Source organism: Rhea pennata, chromosome 3, assembly GCF_028389875.1.
Source record: "Rhea pennata isolate bPtePen1 chromosome 3, bPtePen1.pri, whole genome shotgun sequence".
Taxonomy (NCBI): Eukaryota; Metazoa; Chordata; class Aves; order Rheiformes; family Rheidae; genus Rhea; species Rhea pennata.
In genome coordinates, this window is record NC_084665.1 from 65,631,391 (window position 1) to 65,648,789 (window position 17,399).

General features: G+C 41.8%; 1 protein-coding gene across 12 annotated transcripts in view; it reads left to right on the forward strand.

The window, feature by feature from the left end:
• The first annotated feature begins 5,277 nt into the window (after positions 1–5,277).
• Positions 5,278–17,399, forward strand: part of BCLAF1 (BCL2 associated transcription factor 1) — a 29,342-nt gene continuing 17,220 nt past the window's right edge. For 9 of the 12 annotated variants that reach the window (XR_009957939.1, XM_062572495.1, XM_062572501.1 and 6 more), the window contains exons 1-2: positions 5,278–5,404; positions 15,254–15,327. Coding sequence is in view for 5 of the 12 variants with exons in the window: in XM_062572494.1 (XP_062428478.1) it covers positions 5,321–5,404; positions 15,254–15,327 (158 nt within the window). In the remaining 7 variants the exon portion in view is untranslated. Of the gene's footprint in view, positions 5,405–5,791; positions 5,894–6,292; positions 6,424–11,812; positions 11,837–15,253; positions 15,328–17,399 lie in introns of those variants that run through there. The other 3 variants (XM_062572497.1, XM_062572496.1, XM_062572499.1) reach the window with 3 other exon arrangements.

The following is a 17,399-nucleotide window of genomic DNA, read 5'->3' on the forward strand; positions in this document are numbered from 1 at the left end:
TTTTAGAGTCAGCTCTACTTTTTGGTTGAATATTTCCAAATCCATAAAGGACTGATAAGCAAAAGTCTCACTATCTTTTAATGTACTTTAAACTTCTAAATAAATCACATTTGAAAATCCAACTCTTTGTTTTGCCCATTTCTCCAAACACTGACGCCCACCCAAATCTCACAGGTCTGTCTGGCTGCTGCTGTTTCTTCTCTTACTTACGCATGGTGTAAGTTCCCTGAATATGAAAAACCAAGCAGTGCAGGCAGAGCCACCTATCCGCCATAAACCAGTGGGTGTGAGACCTCTCCTCCACAGACGATCCTTTTCAAAGAACCAAGACTTTAATTTTTCTGGCTGCTTCCTTGACCAATTTTGCAAGCCCACTGAGTTCTAGGCTCTGTCTTGGTGGGTGCTTAAAATTATCAAAAGCTAGGCTAATATAAGCCTATTTTCTCATCGTGTCTTCCAGACCTGTTCAGCAGAGATCTTTTAAATTGTGGGAAATCTGCATGATTACTATGTTCTGCTTCTGCCATCACTTGGTCTTCACCTTTTGCTTATGAACTTCCAAGTCTGAACTTGCATCCCAATAGCAATGAGGTGGAGGATTCCTTGCAACTTGCCGCATGCCCCTTCTATCTCTTACGCTCTCCTGCCTGGGGAACTGTAAAGTTTAATTGTTGTGCAATATTTCTAAGGTAACTTGAACAATTGCTCATCCTACACGAACTGGGATGAGAAAAAAAATGGGACTATTTCAAAATAAGAGATACCCATTAGTAATGACTGCATTTATATAACATTCTTACTAGGGATTCAAAACGTATTACAAACACTGAAACAGCTTTCCAAAGTTTCTCTGAGGTAAACATTCATACAATGGTTTAAAAACAATTTTCAGAGCTGCTGAGCCCTTGGAACTCCATTTGAAGCCAACGTGAGTTAAAGGAACTCACCAGACCTGAAAATTAGGCTGCAGTATGCCTAAAGGCATAAAACTCTGGTATCCCAATACCTATCCTGGTGATTCAGTCAGGAAATTGTTCTTTGATTTGAAACTACTGTTTGAAAACAAGTTTAGAAGGCTGATTTGTGGGTCTTCGTGCCTCCTCTGAATTCACAATAGCTGCTGTAAATTTATAGATGTTAATCATAAACCCAGTGTTTCTGATCAGTTTCATGACCTAGATATTTTTCTTTATCTGATTGAACAAAATGACAGCCCAAGTCTTGAGAAGAATAAGGGAAAAATTAACAGTACCATAACAGTGTTAAATCATTTTGCTTTTATTCACTTAAAGAGCATGTTCCAAAAAAAGAAACCTCACACCTCACATTCCCCCTATTCTCCAAAGAAATGCAAGAAACCTATTTCTTTTGCAAAGTGTTACAAAAGCCTGTCCAACACACCTCCATTCAGTCATGAACAAAAGTAAGAGGTTCCCAATTAGTAACCTTACCACGTGAAGACTGTTTGGAATTCTGTATGAAATGCATTAGAAAGTGTAAATCTATTTGCCAGATAATAGATGAATGTTGTAGCTGTTGCTTTTTCGAAAGAGAGCTGCAGGACTGAATGGATATAAAGATGAAGGTGCCATGTTTGTAGCACATTGGTCCAACATTTTAGCTGCTGTGTAGTTTCTCCCGAGAGGACAGAAAGTATTGATTTTGAGCCCAGTCCTTTACATATGAGGAGCTGATTTGTTTTGTTTTGAATTAAGAAAGAAAAATCTAAGATTACATAAATTACATTTATTTGTCACTAAATTCAGCTGTCATTAGACCACTGCTTGAATCAGTTCTTGTGATAGGATGCTCTTTAACCAGTTCTCAATGGTGCATAATTTTTTATTGCTCAAAAGTTGACTGGCACTGTAGGGAGGTACACAAATAACCTTCATATTCCTCTTTCACACATAACTTAGGGCTTCTTCATTCTAACAGGTCAAAACGCTCAGGCTCCAACATTAATACTGGAAAAAACGGGGGCTGACAGCTTTATTTGAACTATGGTAGCAAACTCTTCCCTTTTAAATGAAGAAAATCAAAATATGATAGCTTCAGGCTCCAGATCTTAGAAAAGTTATTATCTTTGTGATTTTAACGAGTGGCTAAAGGATTTTTGGAGGGTGTAGGAGAGAGGTAAGGATGACGAAAAGTGTGCCAGTCTAATAAAAGAGAAATACTTAAAAGGGTGCTTAAAAAGCAGTGAATTGAAATATTTATATGACTGCAGAATCCAAAACTTTAAGAAAAGGAACTAATTTACCTATCTATATTTTGCATTTTATGAATTTGCCTCACTTCTCACTTCTTCTTGCAATCTTTTGTCTTATATAAATTATTTTCTTTCACCCCTCTATTCAAGGATGAAAAAAACAATGTATGCCTTAGAAAGCTGTAAAATCATGGCTATGTATTACTACTTGGTTATCAAGCAGATCTGATTTAAGAGGTGATGGCTCCTAATGCCTGGCAGGTTTTTATTGCCCTCTTTCCTGATGTTACTTCCTCGTTTCAGTAACCAGTGTGACTGCTTTTTAAACTGGATCTATGAAATGTTGTGGTTTCAAAATAACAGCAACAACAAAAATCAGCAAAGCAATTTTTGTTCTAAGTAAGTTCTTAAACTGGATCTGTCATTGACAGAATAGTAACATAAAATCATGAACTAGAGCAAAATGGCTGAACAAACAGAATAGTTCTACACGCCAATTCTGATGTGTATAACTTGCGTAACTACTACTAAGCTTTTTAAAAAAATAAAAAATATTCACCATTAAGATTTCAGGAGGAATTCAGACTGAAGAGAAATAGACTATCGTGATCTAAACAGGGAGAAAGCCAGGCGCCAGGATTTGAGAGCTCCAGATCTGAGAAAAACTGTCAGGGTTTACTTTATTGCGTAGTTAGGCAGTGCTTTATTGGTATTCATTGCAATTTCTGTAGCGTATAAAGGAAGTTGCTCTCGTTGTATCAAATCCCTCAGTAGAGGGAAGAGTGCCATCTACTGAAGAATTCCCTGCGCACAGCTCCCTTGAGCTTGTCTCATTCATGAATTGACAAAATTTAACCCGAGGGGTTATTGTGTGTGTAAAACTGAACCAGATTTTAACTACAGAAGTTGCTTTAAGTGTGAATCTCTATTGCAAAGGGAACAGCCGCATGTAAAGGAACAGCTCAAAGATGAGACATAAAGCCACTGACTTGTGCAAGGTTATGCCCATTTTTTTGGAAAAGATTTTTAAAAACCACTCTGACTTTCTTTGTTCTTAGCACATCTTTGGAGCAGAGGCTACATTATCTCTTTGTAACACTTAGCAGCAGCATGACTTGCCCTGATAGCACAGTGCTTCTGTTTCACTGACTACTATTCACCATAGACTTCTCCAGTGATTCCCCCTTTCTACCTCAGCCTTCGAAAAGCATACAAACACTTACCTGTCTCACTGAATAATAAGAACATCGGCTAATTGGCAGCAGAAGTTTGGCTTGGGCCAATGATGGCACAGTATTATTGTGCTTTCCTGTCTACTGGTATCTTTTTGTTGCCTTAAACCTCGTATTTTCTGAAGTGGACTGCTACATATTCAAATAAAGTAGTGCTTTGTGTTATGCCCAGAACTGCTAAGTGAAGTGCTATAATAATAATAAACACATAAATAAAACATGGTTTTGGCAGAAAAAAAAATATAGCAGAAGACAGGCTCTCTAAAACGTCAAAGGTACTGCCAAAAAGAGACAGAGGTGCCTACGTACCTTAAAGTTTGATCTTACTGCATCTAAAAATAAACATTTGAAATTTTGTAAGGCAAATTACCACCCAGACACTTAGCATCAAGTACTTGACACAGTATACCAGCTCTCAAAACAGAGGCAAAGAGAGACCTGTCAAGTAGTGTTTCTTTGAAAATACCCTTAGAAAACAGAACATTATCTTTTAAAGTATATTTCTGTAGATGATTGCAACATTACACTGGTATGATGTGTTTCAAGGCACATGTGCATGTTCTGATGTTCTTGCTAACAGTGGACCCTATTGTGAATCACTCGGTCTACAGCTCACATGTCAAAGCCTTGATTCAAGAAGGCAATAAACAAAACTTGAAACAACCTGCAATATTTACCATTGGACAAATATATTTGAAATAAAAAAGGCAAAAATTTCACGCTATAGATTTTTTTCCTTCTAGACCCTTAGTACGATGACTAATTCTGAGAGCTTGTAGTTATGGATCTTTTATACAACAAGAGGCAAAAGAAAAGAGCAGAAGTGACCATCCTCTCTGTCCCAGTAAGACAGAGAGGAGAGCTCAGAGACAAATTCACCAATGGGAGACAACAGGACCATCTCACAGGTCCTCAGGATCCTTAAAAAATGGGGTTTTGTTGGCAACTAAATCCCACAATAATTTGGGAAACCTTACAAGCCCTAGCAAGCTAGCTCTCTCCCACAAGTGCATTATCAAGAAGCCTTCATATTATAATAGCGTCTTACTGTTGGTTACAACATAAGCTGTAGCATGTGAGCTGCACTTGACCTAAAGATTAGTTACGTTTCCATAAAGGAAAAAGCTTAAACAAGGAAGAAAGCGAACTGAGTGTCAGTAGTCCAGGCTGCTCATCAGGTAACTACCAGTGGTCATAACTAAAATCTTCCACTGTGCTGACGTTTCAGCGTGCACTCTCATTGGTTGGAGGCTCCATAGAAGGGTATGTGCTCAAAAGGAAGGACTTTGTGGTCAAAAAAAATCATACATTTTATCAGCAAACCAACACTATGCATTATATATATATATATATATATATATAAGCAGCGCATTACTTTCTCTACAAAGGATATAACAAACTAACACTAAGGGATTATGTCTGCTCCCGTTTCCTTTTTTCTTCATCAGTTGGTTTTGGCTACCTCCTAATCACTGTCCATTTAATTTAAAAACTCAGCCAAAATCAGACATATGTATCTCTTATTGCTCGTCTTTTATTTATAGCTTTTTATTGCCTCAAAAACTTTGCAATAACCTTAAAAAAATCAGCAGTACAAGATTCGAATAGTGTGAATTGCCATTTTGGGGCATACTCAGATGACACGCATCTTTGTGCATCCATCAAGACTGCTCATACACAGTCTTTTACCACACTTTTTTGACAGTACAGGAACACTGCAAGTAATTTCCTCCGATTCGCTTTTCCCAAACGCTGCACTGATGTATTGCAACCAAGCGCTACGCAAACATCTGCTGCAAAAGCTAGTGCAGTAAAGTACTGCTGCTGTGAGATCTCCTTCCTGGTACAAGGGAGCATCAGATGCAAGTGCCCCTTGATGCTGATCTGCTGGCCGTGCCCCGCTTTCCAGAGAACCCCTTTCAAACAACCCTTGTGGATGGATGCGCTCCCTCCCCGACAGGTAACTCCCCAGCGGCCCAGCCGGAGGGTCCCCGTCCCTTCGGATCACTCTTCAGAGGAAAAGAGCATAAAAGACGGATTTTAGCCGCGGCGGCGCGGGAGGAGGTACAAGCTGCAGCCGGCAGCGCACAGAGGTCCTCCAGGACCGCGGAGGGGGTGGGAAGCGCAGGACAGGGCCCCGCCGATGCTCGCCTTACTCCCCGGGGACACAACCCCCGCGGCGGCGTTGGCCGCCAACCCCGCGGGCCGCCATCTTCCTTGCGGACGGCTACCCAAAAGCAAGATGGCGCGCGGCCGGTTAGCGGCGGCTACATCTTCCCGCCCAGGGCGGAAGTGACGCGCCCAGAAGGCAGCGGCCTCCCCCCCCCCGCTCTCTATGGTGGTTTTTTCTTTTTTTCCCTTTGGCCCCGCGTCTCTTCCTTCGGCGAGACGGGAAATGGCGGCCGAGCTGTGATAAGGCAGCGGGGCAGCTGGGAGTTCCGCCCGCCAGGTGAGGAAGGGGCGGAGGTGGAGGCGACCGCCGGGAGGCTTTTGCGGGGCGGCGGCCGAACTGGTGGGAGGGGAGGCCGCCGCGGGGCGGGTAGGGGGGGAGGCCGCCGCCGCGAGCCTCCTTCCCCCTCCCCCCTCCGGCGGCGTTCGCGCCCCCGCGCGCGGCCGCCCCTCCCCCTTCCCCCCCTCGCGCCGACCGCGCGGTGCCCGCGCGCCGCGGCGTCCCGCCCTTCCCCGCCGCGTGACCTCCGCGCTCCGCAGCCATTATCCTCCCCTCCGCCCCCGCCGCCGCCACGCGCTGCCTGCGCCAGCGCCCCCCACCCCCACCCCCACCTCCCGGCGAGCGAGACCCAACCGCCCCCCCCCACACACACACCCTGCCCGGGGCTGGGCCGGGTCGCCCCGGCCGTTGGCGGGGGCCGGGCGGCCGCCGCCGCCGCCCTGGTGCGAGCAGCCGCCGCTTCCTGAGGGAGTCGGGGCCGAGCCGGCATCGCTCCTGCCCGGGCCTGGACGGCGCCCCGGGGGGCGAAGGTAGAGCGGAAGGGGGCGGCGGGAGGCGGTCGCGGAGCTGCCCCACGTTCGTTCGCGGCCCTAGGAAGCCCATCCGGGGAGGAGGCCCGGAGGGGGGGGAGGAGGGCTGCTGCCGTTGGCCTCCATACCGTCTGACCGGGGTTTGCAGCCTCTTCCGCCCTCTCGGCGGGAGATGGGCTCCCGGGGATCGCCAAGGAGCACTGGTTACAGAAAGAAAATCTCCCTGTTACATTCACACTGTTCTTCCGAGAAAGGAAACTGCTGGGTTTAAAAGACGCTTCCCTCTATTGGGTCAGCCTTTACACCCGTTGGAGGAACTTCCCTTCGGGCATCATTGCTGCTTAAGCGCTTGTACTTTAAAATCTCTGTTTCGGCTTGCCTCCGTGCATGTGAAAGACGCTGTTTTGCAAATACCAGCGAAAGCTGGCACGGAACTGGAGTGGTTTTGTGCCCCTTGCTCAAAGGAGCTGTTTTATTTCCAGTGATGAGCGTACTTCGTTATATGGCCTTTGCAATATATTGCCCTTTGTTTCTTTGTAAAAAAAATGTCACCTCCATCACCTTTCATTTTCTTGCAGAAATTAGATTCTTGTTTTGTATGTCGGGATGATCATTTACCAAGTCAGTACAACTTGTCTCTTGTTTATCTCAGAGATCAAAGTTTTGCCCTAATTGTACCAGCTAAATTTTGCTATAGAATAAACAAGGGACATATAAAGAATCTTTTGATTCAGGAAGTAGTTACTTCTTGAGTAATGATTTAGGGTAAATGTATAAAAACGTTCCTTAGAGATGTTATTCTCAGAGTGGGAGGGGTTGATTTGGTGTGTGTAGTTCCAGGAAAATGCTGTCTAGCTGTTGCCTTTCTCCTCCTTCCTCCTGTTTCCTATCTCAGATAATCTCATTACTGAGTGGGGGGAATAAGAAAGAGGCGAAGGCTGTGGCCCATAGGTGTACTCCAAGCATGCATCTTCTTGTGCAAGAACATCCTCCTACTCATTCTTTTGACATAATGAGTGATGGGCTGTGCTAGATGGAGGGAAGAGGTTTGCTGTGATACAAGTATCAGTACTTTGGGTGTGACAGCTTTTCTCCTGAGAGTTGGATCCTTGGCTTGGGCAAGGCTGCTGTGGGCTTGTCTATGGGCAGCTCATCAGGTGAGGGCTATGGCTGAAGGAATCTTCACCCTTGGCCCTTTTTAGAGGGAAGGGAGAGGTGCCCAAGGCAGGGGGGCCTGTTGGCATTGGGGATGCAGAAGATTTCTAGTGACTGTAGGAATTCAGGAAGGTCAGCAGGGAGCTCTTGGAAGCTGGGTACAGGTGTTTAGGGGAATACACAGCACGAATTGTTAGAGTCAGGCTGAGGGTAAAAGATTGTGGTGCAGAGGCTTAAGAAATGCTAGAGACCATTTCAGGGTTTGTTTACAAGTGATGGAGGTAGGTGAATGAAACTGAAAAAAGTAAATGTTTGAATCACAACAGTACACAGATAATCTGTGTGAGAGTTTCTGCCAAAGGTGATACCCACCAGTAAGAAAGAAGTAGAAAGAACTCCTCCCCTTTCCTCTCCTCTTTCTCCCCTTTCCTCTCCTCTTTCTCCCCTTTCCTCTCCTCTTTCTCCCCTTTCCTCTCCTCTTTCTCCCCTTTCCTCTCCTCTTTCTCCCCTTTCCTCTCCTCTTTCTCCCCTTTCCTCTCCTCTTTCTCCCCTTTCCTCTCCTCTTTCTCCCCTTTCCTCTCCTCTTTCTCCCCTTTCCTCTCCTCTTTCTCCCCTTTCCTCTCCTCTTTCTCCCCTTTCCTCTCCTCTTTCTCCCCTTTCCTCTCCTCTTTCTCCCCTTTCCTCTCCTCTTTCTCCCCTTTCCTCTCCTCTTTCTCCCCTTTCCTCTCCTCTTTCTCCCCTTTCCTCTCCTCTTTCTCCCCTTTCCTCTCCTCTTTCTCCCCTTTCCTCTCCTCTTTCTCCCCTTTCCTCTCCTCTTTCTCCCCTTTCCTCTCCTCTTTCTCCCCTTTCCTCTCCTCTTTCTCCCCTTTCCTCTCCTCTTTCTCCCCTTTCCTCTCCTCTTTCTCCCCTTTCCTCTCCTCTTTCTCCCCTTTCCTCTCCTCTTTCTCCCCTTTCCTCTCCTCTTTCTCCCCTTTCCTCTCCTCTTTCTCCCCTTTCCTCTCCTCTTTCTCCCCTTTCCTCTCCTCTTTCTCCCCTTTCCTCTCCTCTTTCTCCCCTTTCCTCTCCTCTTTCTCCCCTTTCCTCTCCTCTTTCTCCCCTTTCCTCTCCTCTTTCTCCCCTTTCCTCTCCTCTTTCTCCCCTTTCCTCTCCTCTTTCTCCCCTTTCCTCTCCTCTTTCTCCCCTTTCCTCTCCTCTTTCTCCCCTTTCCTCTCCTCTTTCTCCCCTTTCCTCTCCTCTTTCTCCCCTTTCCTCTCCTCTTTCTCCCCTTTCCTCTCCTCTTTCTCCCCTTTCCTCTCCTCTTTCTCCCCTTTCCTCTCCTCTTTCTCCCCTTTCCTCTCCTCTTTCTCCCCTTTCCTCTCCTCTTTCTCCCCTTTCCTCTCCTCTTTCTCCCCTTTCCTCTCCTCTTTCTCCCCTTTCCTCTCCTCTTTCTCCCCTTTCCTCTCCTCTTTCTCCCCTTTCCTCTCCTCTTTCTCCCCTTTCCTCTCCTCTTTCTCCCCTTTCCTCTCCTCTTTCTCCCCTTTCCTCTCCTCTTTCTCCCCTTTCCTCTCCTCTTTCTCCCCTTTCCTCTCCTCTTTCTCCCCTTTCCTCTCCTCTTTCTCCCCTTTCCTCTCCTCTTTCTCCCCTTTCCTCTCCTCTTTCTCCCCTTTCCTCTCCTCTTTCTCCCCTTTCCTCTCCTCTTTCTCCCCTTTCCTCTCCTCTTTCTCCCCTTTCCTCTCCTCTTTCTCCCCTTTCCTCTCCTCTTTCTCCCCTTTCCTCTCCTCTTTCTCCCCTTTCCTCTCCTCTTTCTCCCCTTTCCTCTCCTCTTTCTCCCCTTTCCTCTCCTCTTTCTCCCCTTTCCTCTCCTCTTTCTCCCCTTTCCTCTCCTCTTTCTCCCCTTTCCTCTCCTCTTTCTCCCCTTTCCTCTCCTCTTTCTCCCCTTTCCTCTCCTCTTTCTCCCCTTTCCTCTCCTCTTTCTCCCCTTTCCTCTCCTCTTTCTCCCCTTTCCTCTCCTCTTTCTCCCCTTTCCTCTCCTCTTTCTCCCCTTTCCTCTCCTCTTTCTCCCCTTTCCTCTCCTCTTTCTCCCCTTTCCTCTCCTCTTTCTCCCCTTTCCTCTCCTCTTTCTCCCCTTTCCTCTCCTCTTTCTCCCCTTTCCTCTCCTCTTTCTCCCCTTTCCTCTCCTCTTTCTCCCCTTTCCTCTCCTCTTTCTCCCCTTTCCTCTCCTCTTTCTCCCCTTTCCTCTCCTCTTTCTCCCCTTTCCTCTCCTCTTTCTCCCCTTTCCTCTCCTCTTTCTCCCCTTTCCTCTCCTCTTTCTCCCCTTTCCTCTCCTCTTTCTCCCCTTTCCTCTCCTCTTTCTCCCCTTTCCTCTCCTCTTTCTCCCCTTTCCTCTCCTCTTTCTCCCCTTTCCTCTCCTCTTTCTCCCCTTTCCTCTCCTCTTTCTCCCCTTTCCTCTCCTCTTTCTCCCCTTTCCTCTCCTCTTTCTCCCCTTTCCTCTCCTCTTTCTCCCCTTTCCTCTCCTCTTTCTCCCCTTTCCTCTCCTCTTTCTCCCCTTTCCTCTCCTCTTTCTCCCCTTTCCTCTCCTCTTTCTCCCCTTTCCTCTCCTCTTTCTCCCCTTTCCTCTCCTCTTTCTCCCCTTTCCTCTCCTCTTTCTCCCCTTTCCTCTCCTCTTTCTCCCCTTTCCTCTCCTCTTTCTCCCCTTTCCTCTCCTCTTTCTCCCCTTTCCTCTCCTCTTTCTCCCCTTTCCTCTCCTCTTTCTCCCCTTTCCTCTCCTCTTTCTCCCCTTTCCTCTCCTCTTTCTCCCCTTTCCTCTCCTCTTTCTCCCCTTTCCTCTCCTCTTTCTCCCCTTTCCTCTCCTCTTTCTCCCCTTTCCTCTCCTCTTTCTCCCCTTTCCTCTCCTCTTTCTCCCCTTTCCTCTCCTCTTTCTCCCCTTTCCTCTCCTCTTTCTCCCCTTTCCTCTCCTCTTTCTCCCCTTTCCTCTCCTCTTTCTCCCCTTTCCTCTCCTCTTTCTCCCCTTTCCTCTCCTCTTTCTCCCCTTTCCTCTCCTCTTTCTCCCCTTTCCTCTCCTCTTTCTCCCCTTTCCTCTCCTCTTTCTCCCCTTTCCTCTCCTCTTTCTCCCCTTTCCTCTCCTCTTTCTCCCCTTTCCTCTCCTCTTTCTCCCCTTTCCTCTCCTCTTTCTCCCCTTTCCTCTCCTCTTTCTCCCCTTTCCTCTCCTCTTTCTCCCCTTTCCTCTCCTCTTTCTCCCCTTTCCTCTCCTCTTTCTCCCCTTTCCTCTCCTCTTTCTCCCCTTTCCTCTCCTCTTTCTCCCCTTTCCTCTCCTCTTTCTCCCCTTTCCTCTCCTCTTTCTTTGTCAGTTCAGTGATTTTGCTCACAAAGCAACAGTATGAATGCTAGTTTTGGAACAAGCAAGGAAGTGAAGAAAGCATTTTATGTGGCAGCCAGCTCATAGATGGCCATAGATACTGTTGAAAAAATTCTCTAAGGATGTATTGAAAGCTAAGAATGGCTATCCAGAAAAAACACCAGCAGGTCTGAAAGCATACTAATTTCCTTTTTGCTTATTGACAAAATTATTTTATAATATTTATTTTGATTTCTGCTTTTTTAGTTAAACATGCGTATGTTTACCTATAGTTGTTCGTTTATGTAAAATAAAATTGGTCAAATAATGTTTTTACAGAGCTCATTTTACTAATACCAATACTGTTTTTTTATTTAAATTTGCAAATATTTTATTTTCTGTAAGGGAATGATTAAAGTTGAAATACATTTTTTTTCTGTTAAGTTTTCATGCTGTAATTCCTACTTATCTGTTTTGTCTTTGTTAGATATTTAAGAACATAAAATTGGGGAAAAACTACTTCCCAGCTCTTATTTGTGCATTTCAAGCTGTTTTTGTCTAATACGGTATTGTTTAAAATCCTATAAATAATAATTATCCCAGTGGTGCGGGTTTACATTCACCAGTGGTACCATTCTATTCTTGTGTGTGATGTGCCACTGTTAAGCCTGTGGACATAGAAAGGAAGAAAACATGGCTATTTTTTGTCAGATACATGAGCACTGAATGGATGCCTTAGCACTGCTGTCTTAATAAAACTGACTTCTTTCTAACTCAGTATGTATTATGAGTGAAAGTTAAAAATTCTGTGTTTTTTTAAAAAGGCTTTCCTATACCCTGTTGTTTTGTCCTTATTTCTTTTGAAGCCAGAATCCTTAAATGGAACTACATTTTGGCAACATCTTGTGAATTACGTTAAGATTTTGACTTATGTGAATGTTGTCGGTAAGTTTTGCTTAAGCAAGGAATGCAGGCCACTAAGCATAAATAAAGGCTGGCTAAAATAATGAAACAAAGAGGAAGCTTGTAAATGGAGATTACTGTCCTAAAATGAGTTTAGAAACTTCTGCATGCTTAGAAGAACTTTTAAAATGGTATGTTTAACAGATAAGTTCTGTTTGTGTACTTTGAGGGAACTTTGATACTAGTGATGTAAAAAGGCTTTTAAGAATAATGGTCAATGGGAATTGGAAATAGTTGCTTGTCTTTTTTTTTTTTTTTTTAATACAAAATGTTAATAGTGAAATTTACTCCCTCATTACAGTGTTGCTTGCAGTGGGATAAGCCTGATATAGTTGCATATATAAATTTTTAGCTCCATGGTCCCTGCTTACTGGCTGAGGCTGATGCAAGACACCCAAAGGTCCTGCTGTTATGTGTTTAGGAAACTTTTCTTGACTCCCTCTTTCATCATGAGTGCAACTCAGTATTTGAAGGTAGTGAGGCTATCCTTTTAAAGAAATTTATAGGGTGATATGTAGTGACTTACTTTTGAAAGTTTAGTTTTCAAGTTTGCTGCTAATAGCTTTGTCAAGCAGACACCAGTGTATCTAATACTGTAGTTTCATGGATGCTTTAAGTCTGCCCTGCTGTCAAAGGAAGCAGTCTTGTTTGGCTGCTACTTCAACTTACCTGTTCTGGCCCAAGTATTTGTGGGATTATACAGTGAAACACAAGAAAAATTATTTGTGCTGACATGAAGCAGGAGATGATCATGTGCACAAGGAAGATGAAGGATAGAAGAGATAGGACTCTTCTAAGGCCCAGCTTATTCTAGCTTAATCTACTATGGAGCACCTTTAATAACATACAAAATTTTTTAATAAGGAAGTGAGTTGGTCAAGAGCCCAGTATTTCTTTTCTCATATTTGGAGCAGAAAGTAGGGGGAGGAAGCTGAGTGGCCAAAACCAGCAAATTATAGCCCTGGTGTTTCAGGCATAAGCCATGTCCCTGGCAGTAATACTAGGAACAATGCTCAATGTTGGTAATAATGTTTTGTGTCATGTTCTTCATGTACACCTTTGGCTCTCTCTGGATCTCTTCTGAGATTATTTCAGAAGTTTCATAAGGTGAAAGAGAGACAACTAGTCAGTGGGTTAGCTATTGATGTCATTGAGTGGCAACATGCGATGCATAGCATCTCTCTTTGCTCTTCCACTTTTGCTCTTATTTAAGATGATGTGCTATAATGACTTCAGACTGTGGTGATGGGCACAAGAGGTTCCAGAGGAAGAGGCTGTGGGTGATATTTTTTTTATTTGATGTCATGAAACAATGTTTTGTAGTTATGATACTTTCAGAGGAAGATAAACTTCTGTGTAAGTGAGAAACGTGGAAGTATGCTATTGGAAAGGAACTATTTTCCTACATAATTCTGTGTATATGCAGTTCTTCTCTAAAGCAGCTTTAATAATACGTAAATTAAGCTTTAAATTCTTGCATATAGTGAGAATATTTGTATAGACGAATTCTTATTCAAGGCCAGATTAGTAGGCCTATTCATTTTTAAATAGATTTCTTATTCCTAAGTGTGAGAGTTTTTTGTTGGGGGGAAGCATTTTAATGTGTCAAGTTTTTTACCTATTATAATTAAATGGAAACAAAGCTGGGAATAGTTGTGATTTTTTTCTTAATTAAAGATTCATGCTTTTTAAAACTAGAGAGTTCTGATTAAATATCCATAATATTAATCAAAAAATTTTTTCTAGGGAGAAAGGCAGTAAAGAGATTATTATTATTGTGGCTGTCAGTTGGTCATGTTTATATCTAGTGGCTGTAAAAAAATGCAACAGAAGGGTGCAGCTACACCTCACCTTTGCAAGCTACTAGAAAAGATTCCTAAAATTTTAGTGCAGAAGTGACTATCGAGTTTTGAGCTAAATTTATTTAAACTCTGTTGTTCAGCCTAGTTTTAACCTGTTTTAAGATGAAGAAACTGTCTTGTATCTTATCTTGTCTTACACAGTTTCAACTAACACAAACTGATTATTTTTTAAAAGTTGGAAGTAGAAATGGCATTGAACAGTATTAAATATTGCTTTAAAACCTGTGACTGAACTTCACCCATTTAGCTGAAGTGTATATTACTTTTTCTGTGCTAAACTTCTGAATGCATTAATTACCTTGTGTTAGCTAATACCATGTTGCCTTTTGTCTAGGTAAGATTTGAAATCATCCAGTACACTACTGTGCTCTTTCAGAGACTCATGCTTGCTGATGAGGACTAAACTTAATCTTATTAAGGCATATGTTTTGTAGAAATTGAAATATCTTGGTTACTACTAGGGAATGGTAAGTGGACCTTTGAAAGCAGGGTTTATAAATGCTACAAGTTCTACATTTCTTCTTTTAGATGAAGAAAACTTTGAAAATTTCTGAAACAGGTATGATTTAGGAGCCTTGGAGGTCGTTACTGGTTTGGTTTTAATGACTAAATTGTTGAGATTCAGAAATACTGGGAGATTCATCCTATTTGTATTGAACTGTGACAAAATTCTAAGTCATTTCAGAGGGATTTTAAAATTTTCTTAACGTTGAGACAGATTACAAATATATATTATATATATAATAAGGGTTTCTGCTAATTAAAAGCTGAGGGCAGTGAAAGACTTGCACTTCTGAGATCAGTTTCATTATTTCAGTTATGCTTTATTTATATGTTCAAAATAACTTTTTTTAAACAAGGAAATGTTGGTTATTTAAATGAACTTTACACTCATGTATGTACATAGTTAATGGAAAAAGACATAACAGACTAATGCTTACATAAATATTGTATAAAAGAAACCTAATGACAAAGCTTTCACTATTGTCCTAGCTCCCCACCCCTAATCTTTTTTTTTTAAATGATGGCTTCAGTTAAGCTCAGAGCTGTATGTTACAGTGTGTACCTGCTCTGTTTACCACTGTCCTCCTTACTCCCTGCTCATGGCTGCATGCTGTCCTCTTTCCCTTATAATCCATCTCTTATTTGACCCTTTGCTAAGCCAGTTCAATTTGATAACCTACCAACATAAATGTTTCCTGGGGTGTCAAGAGCCTGCTCGTTGAAGGACCTGAAGAGTCAGGTCTCTTATGGAGTGAGGATGGTGAGTTGTACAGCCAACTGTGTGCCAGACTGAAGGAGGAGTGATCTGGTATGGAAGGGGAGTGGGATTTGCCCCTTCTTGGCAGTGGCTGTTGAGCTGACATGTCTTAGCATATAACACAGAGTCCAGCAGTAAATTTGGTATTTGTTGTGTGTTATCTCTTTATCATAGAGATTAATGTTTGAACCCACTTAAGGGAATTGTCTCTCTACCTTTGAGCCCAGTCCTGTAATAAAAATACATGCCAATAACTTCTCTTTTTCTGTTACATAGGAATCAGAATTGCTGAAAGCACAAATAGAGAATTGTAAAATAATCGCTTCATTGACACTGACTAAAGGTTTGAGGTAAGATTAACTTAATTCTATTTTTAAGTGTTGTGATTCAACTCAGTTATTTGAAATGAGGATTGATTCTGTTTTTCTAAAATTTATGCTTGTGATTTAAAAAGAAACACCTAAAAGATATACATCTTTCTGAAGTTAAGTGTTCCATATGTCATTTAAAGGTCAACTAATGAACGGTCTATACCTGCTTGTCCTACATAGAATACAGATGTACAAATGTTACTGTTAAACAGTGAATATCACAAACAGATTTCCTCTAAAGCTGAGATCGAGTTGTGTTATGAACTTCTGCTGCATATGTGAATTTTGGTCTGAAAATTGCTGCATGTCCCTAATAACTAGAGGGTTTTTTCTATCATACTTGAAGAAAATTCACATGCTTCATGTCTTAAAATAGTTTAAATACTCTGAATGTCTGTGGCATATGAGCAGATGAGCATAATAGATTTTAAGGCACTTTCTGTGAGTTTAATTGAATATAATGAATAAAAGCCATCTTATGTTTTATAAGTTTGCTTTTTAATGGGAGGAGCAGTTCAGTGACAGCACGCAACACATTCTTCTCCAAGGTAAAGAATTTTTTCTTAGTTCAGTTAACTGGGAAATTAGTGCAGGTTATGCTTATGCTTGCCTAAAGCTTCTGAAATTTTGTTAAGTTTATACTGTTGCTTCTTTGTTTTGTCTTAGCACAACTGAGATCGCCCAAACCACAAAAAAGTTTATATATATAAAATTCCTTGTGACAAAAAGTGCTTGTCAAATTGAACTTGTATTTTCAATAGTTCTAGGTTTTTATTTATGTTTGTAATATGAAAGCTAAGTAGTTATTATACAAAAATGGAAAACACATAAACAGTGATAACGGACATAATGATAAACAGTGATAATTTTGGACAGTAGGCATACTAAGGCATGAAAATGCAATTTCTTGTCAACAGTTTATATTCTGAAGGTCATCTCATATGATCCTTTTTTTTTAAAGCTGGGCAGTCTTAAAAGAAAATGATATTGAGGCAAAGTTGCTATTGGGGAATTTCAGACACTAATCAGGAAAGAAAAGAACAAAGGTGCATTTTTCTCTATGAATAGCAATAATTAAAAATATTTATTATAATTATAAAGAAGCCCACAATAAAATATAATTTATTGTTATTTTATTTTAGGACTCATTGCTTTATAATCCGTTGTAGTTTTGATAGCCCGTGTTCCACTGAAAAATGTTGAATTCTGTTGTAAGCTATGTTATTTAGTTGGTTGTTATAAAATCCACAACCAAGATTTTAACAACATCTAGTGTAAAAAGTTAGCTTAACCTAAAAAGATTCATGGTGGGCATGTTGACAGGTGGAAAATCAGATCAGGCTAATTAGATTTAATACATGTGGTTAAGAGAAATAATGCTCCTGGCTCAGACTATCAACTGCTGGACAGAATATTTCAGGACTGGTACTTTGCTTGTATAAAAGGTTGACTGTAGTAGGCTGTGAAGTTCTGGAAGAATTGGTGTGTTGGAAAAGCAAGGATTTATAAACTCAACAGATAGCAAGAATTTTGTGTTTGTATGTAGTAGTTCAGAATTGGAATAAACAAATGCTAGGCCAAAGAGGTATTTTCTACTTTAATGATAGTACAGATGCATGAATTGTGAGTGATCTTTTTGCTGCAAAAAAAAAAAAAAATAGTTTTTAACTTTATACAGTGATTTTAGCCTAAATTCTAGAAAAGTCCAGAGTTTTACTTGAAAAAACTTTGGGCAGTTATAAATTTTTTTAGGTTATAATCAAACTTTTAACTTTTTAAACCGTATAAAATTGATAGAAAATAAAAATTTAGGTCTCTAAAAAATGTGTAATAGTCTAGGTTATTTCTTGCCTTAATTTGTAATTTTTTTTTTCTGTTGCTACCTTCTGCTTACAGGATCAGTTTATTAAACTTGGAAAACCTTTTACTGATATACTTTGTTTTCAGATAAGCTGCTTGCCCTAGCTGTGTTAAATAAGTCTTACATTCTTTAAACTGTAGTACATTGAGCTTTTGTAAGTTACTAATAAATGTACTCTTATCCTCTTCAA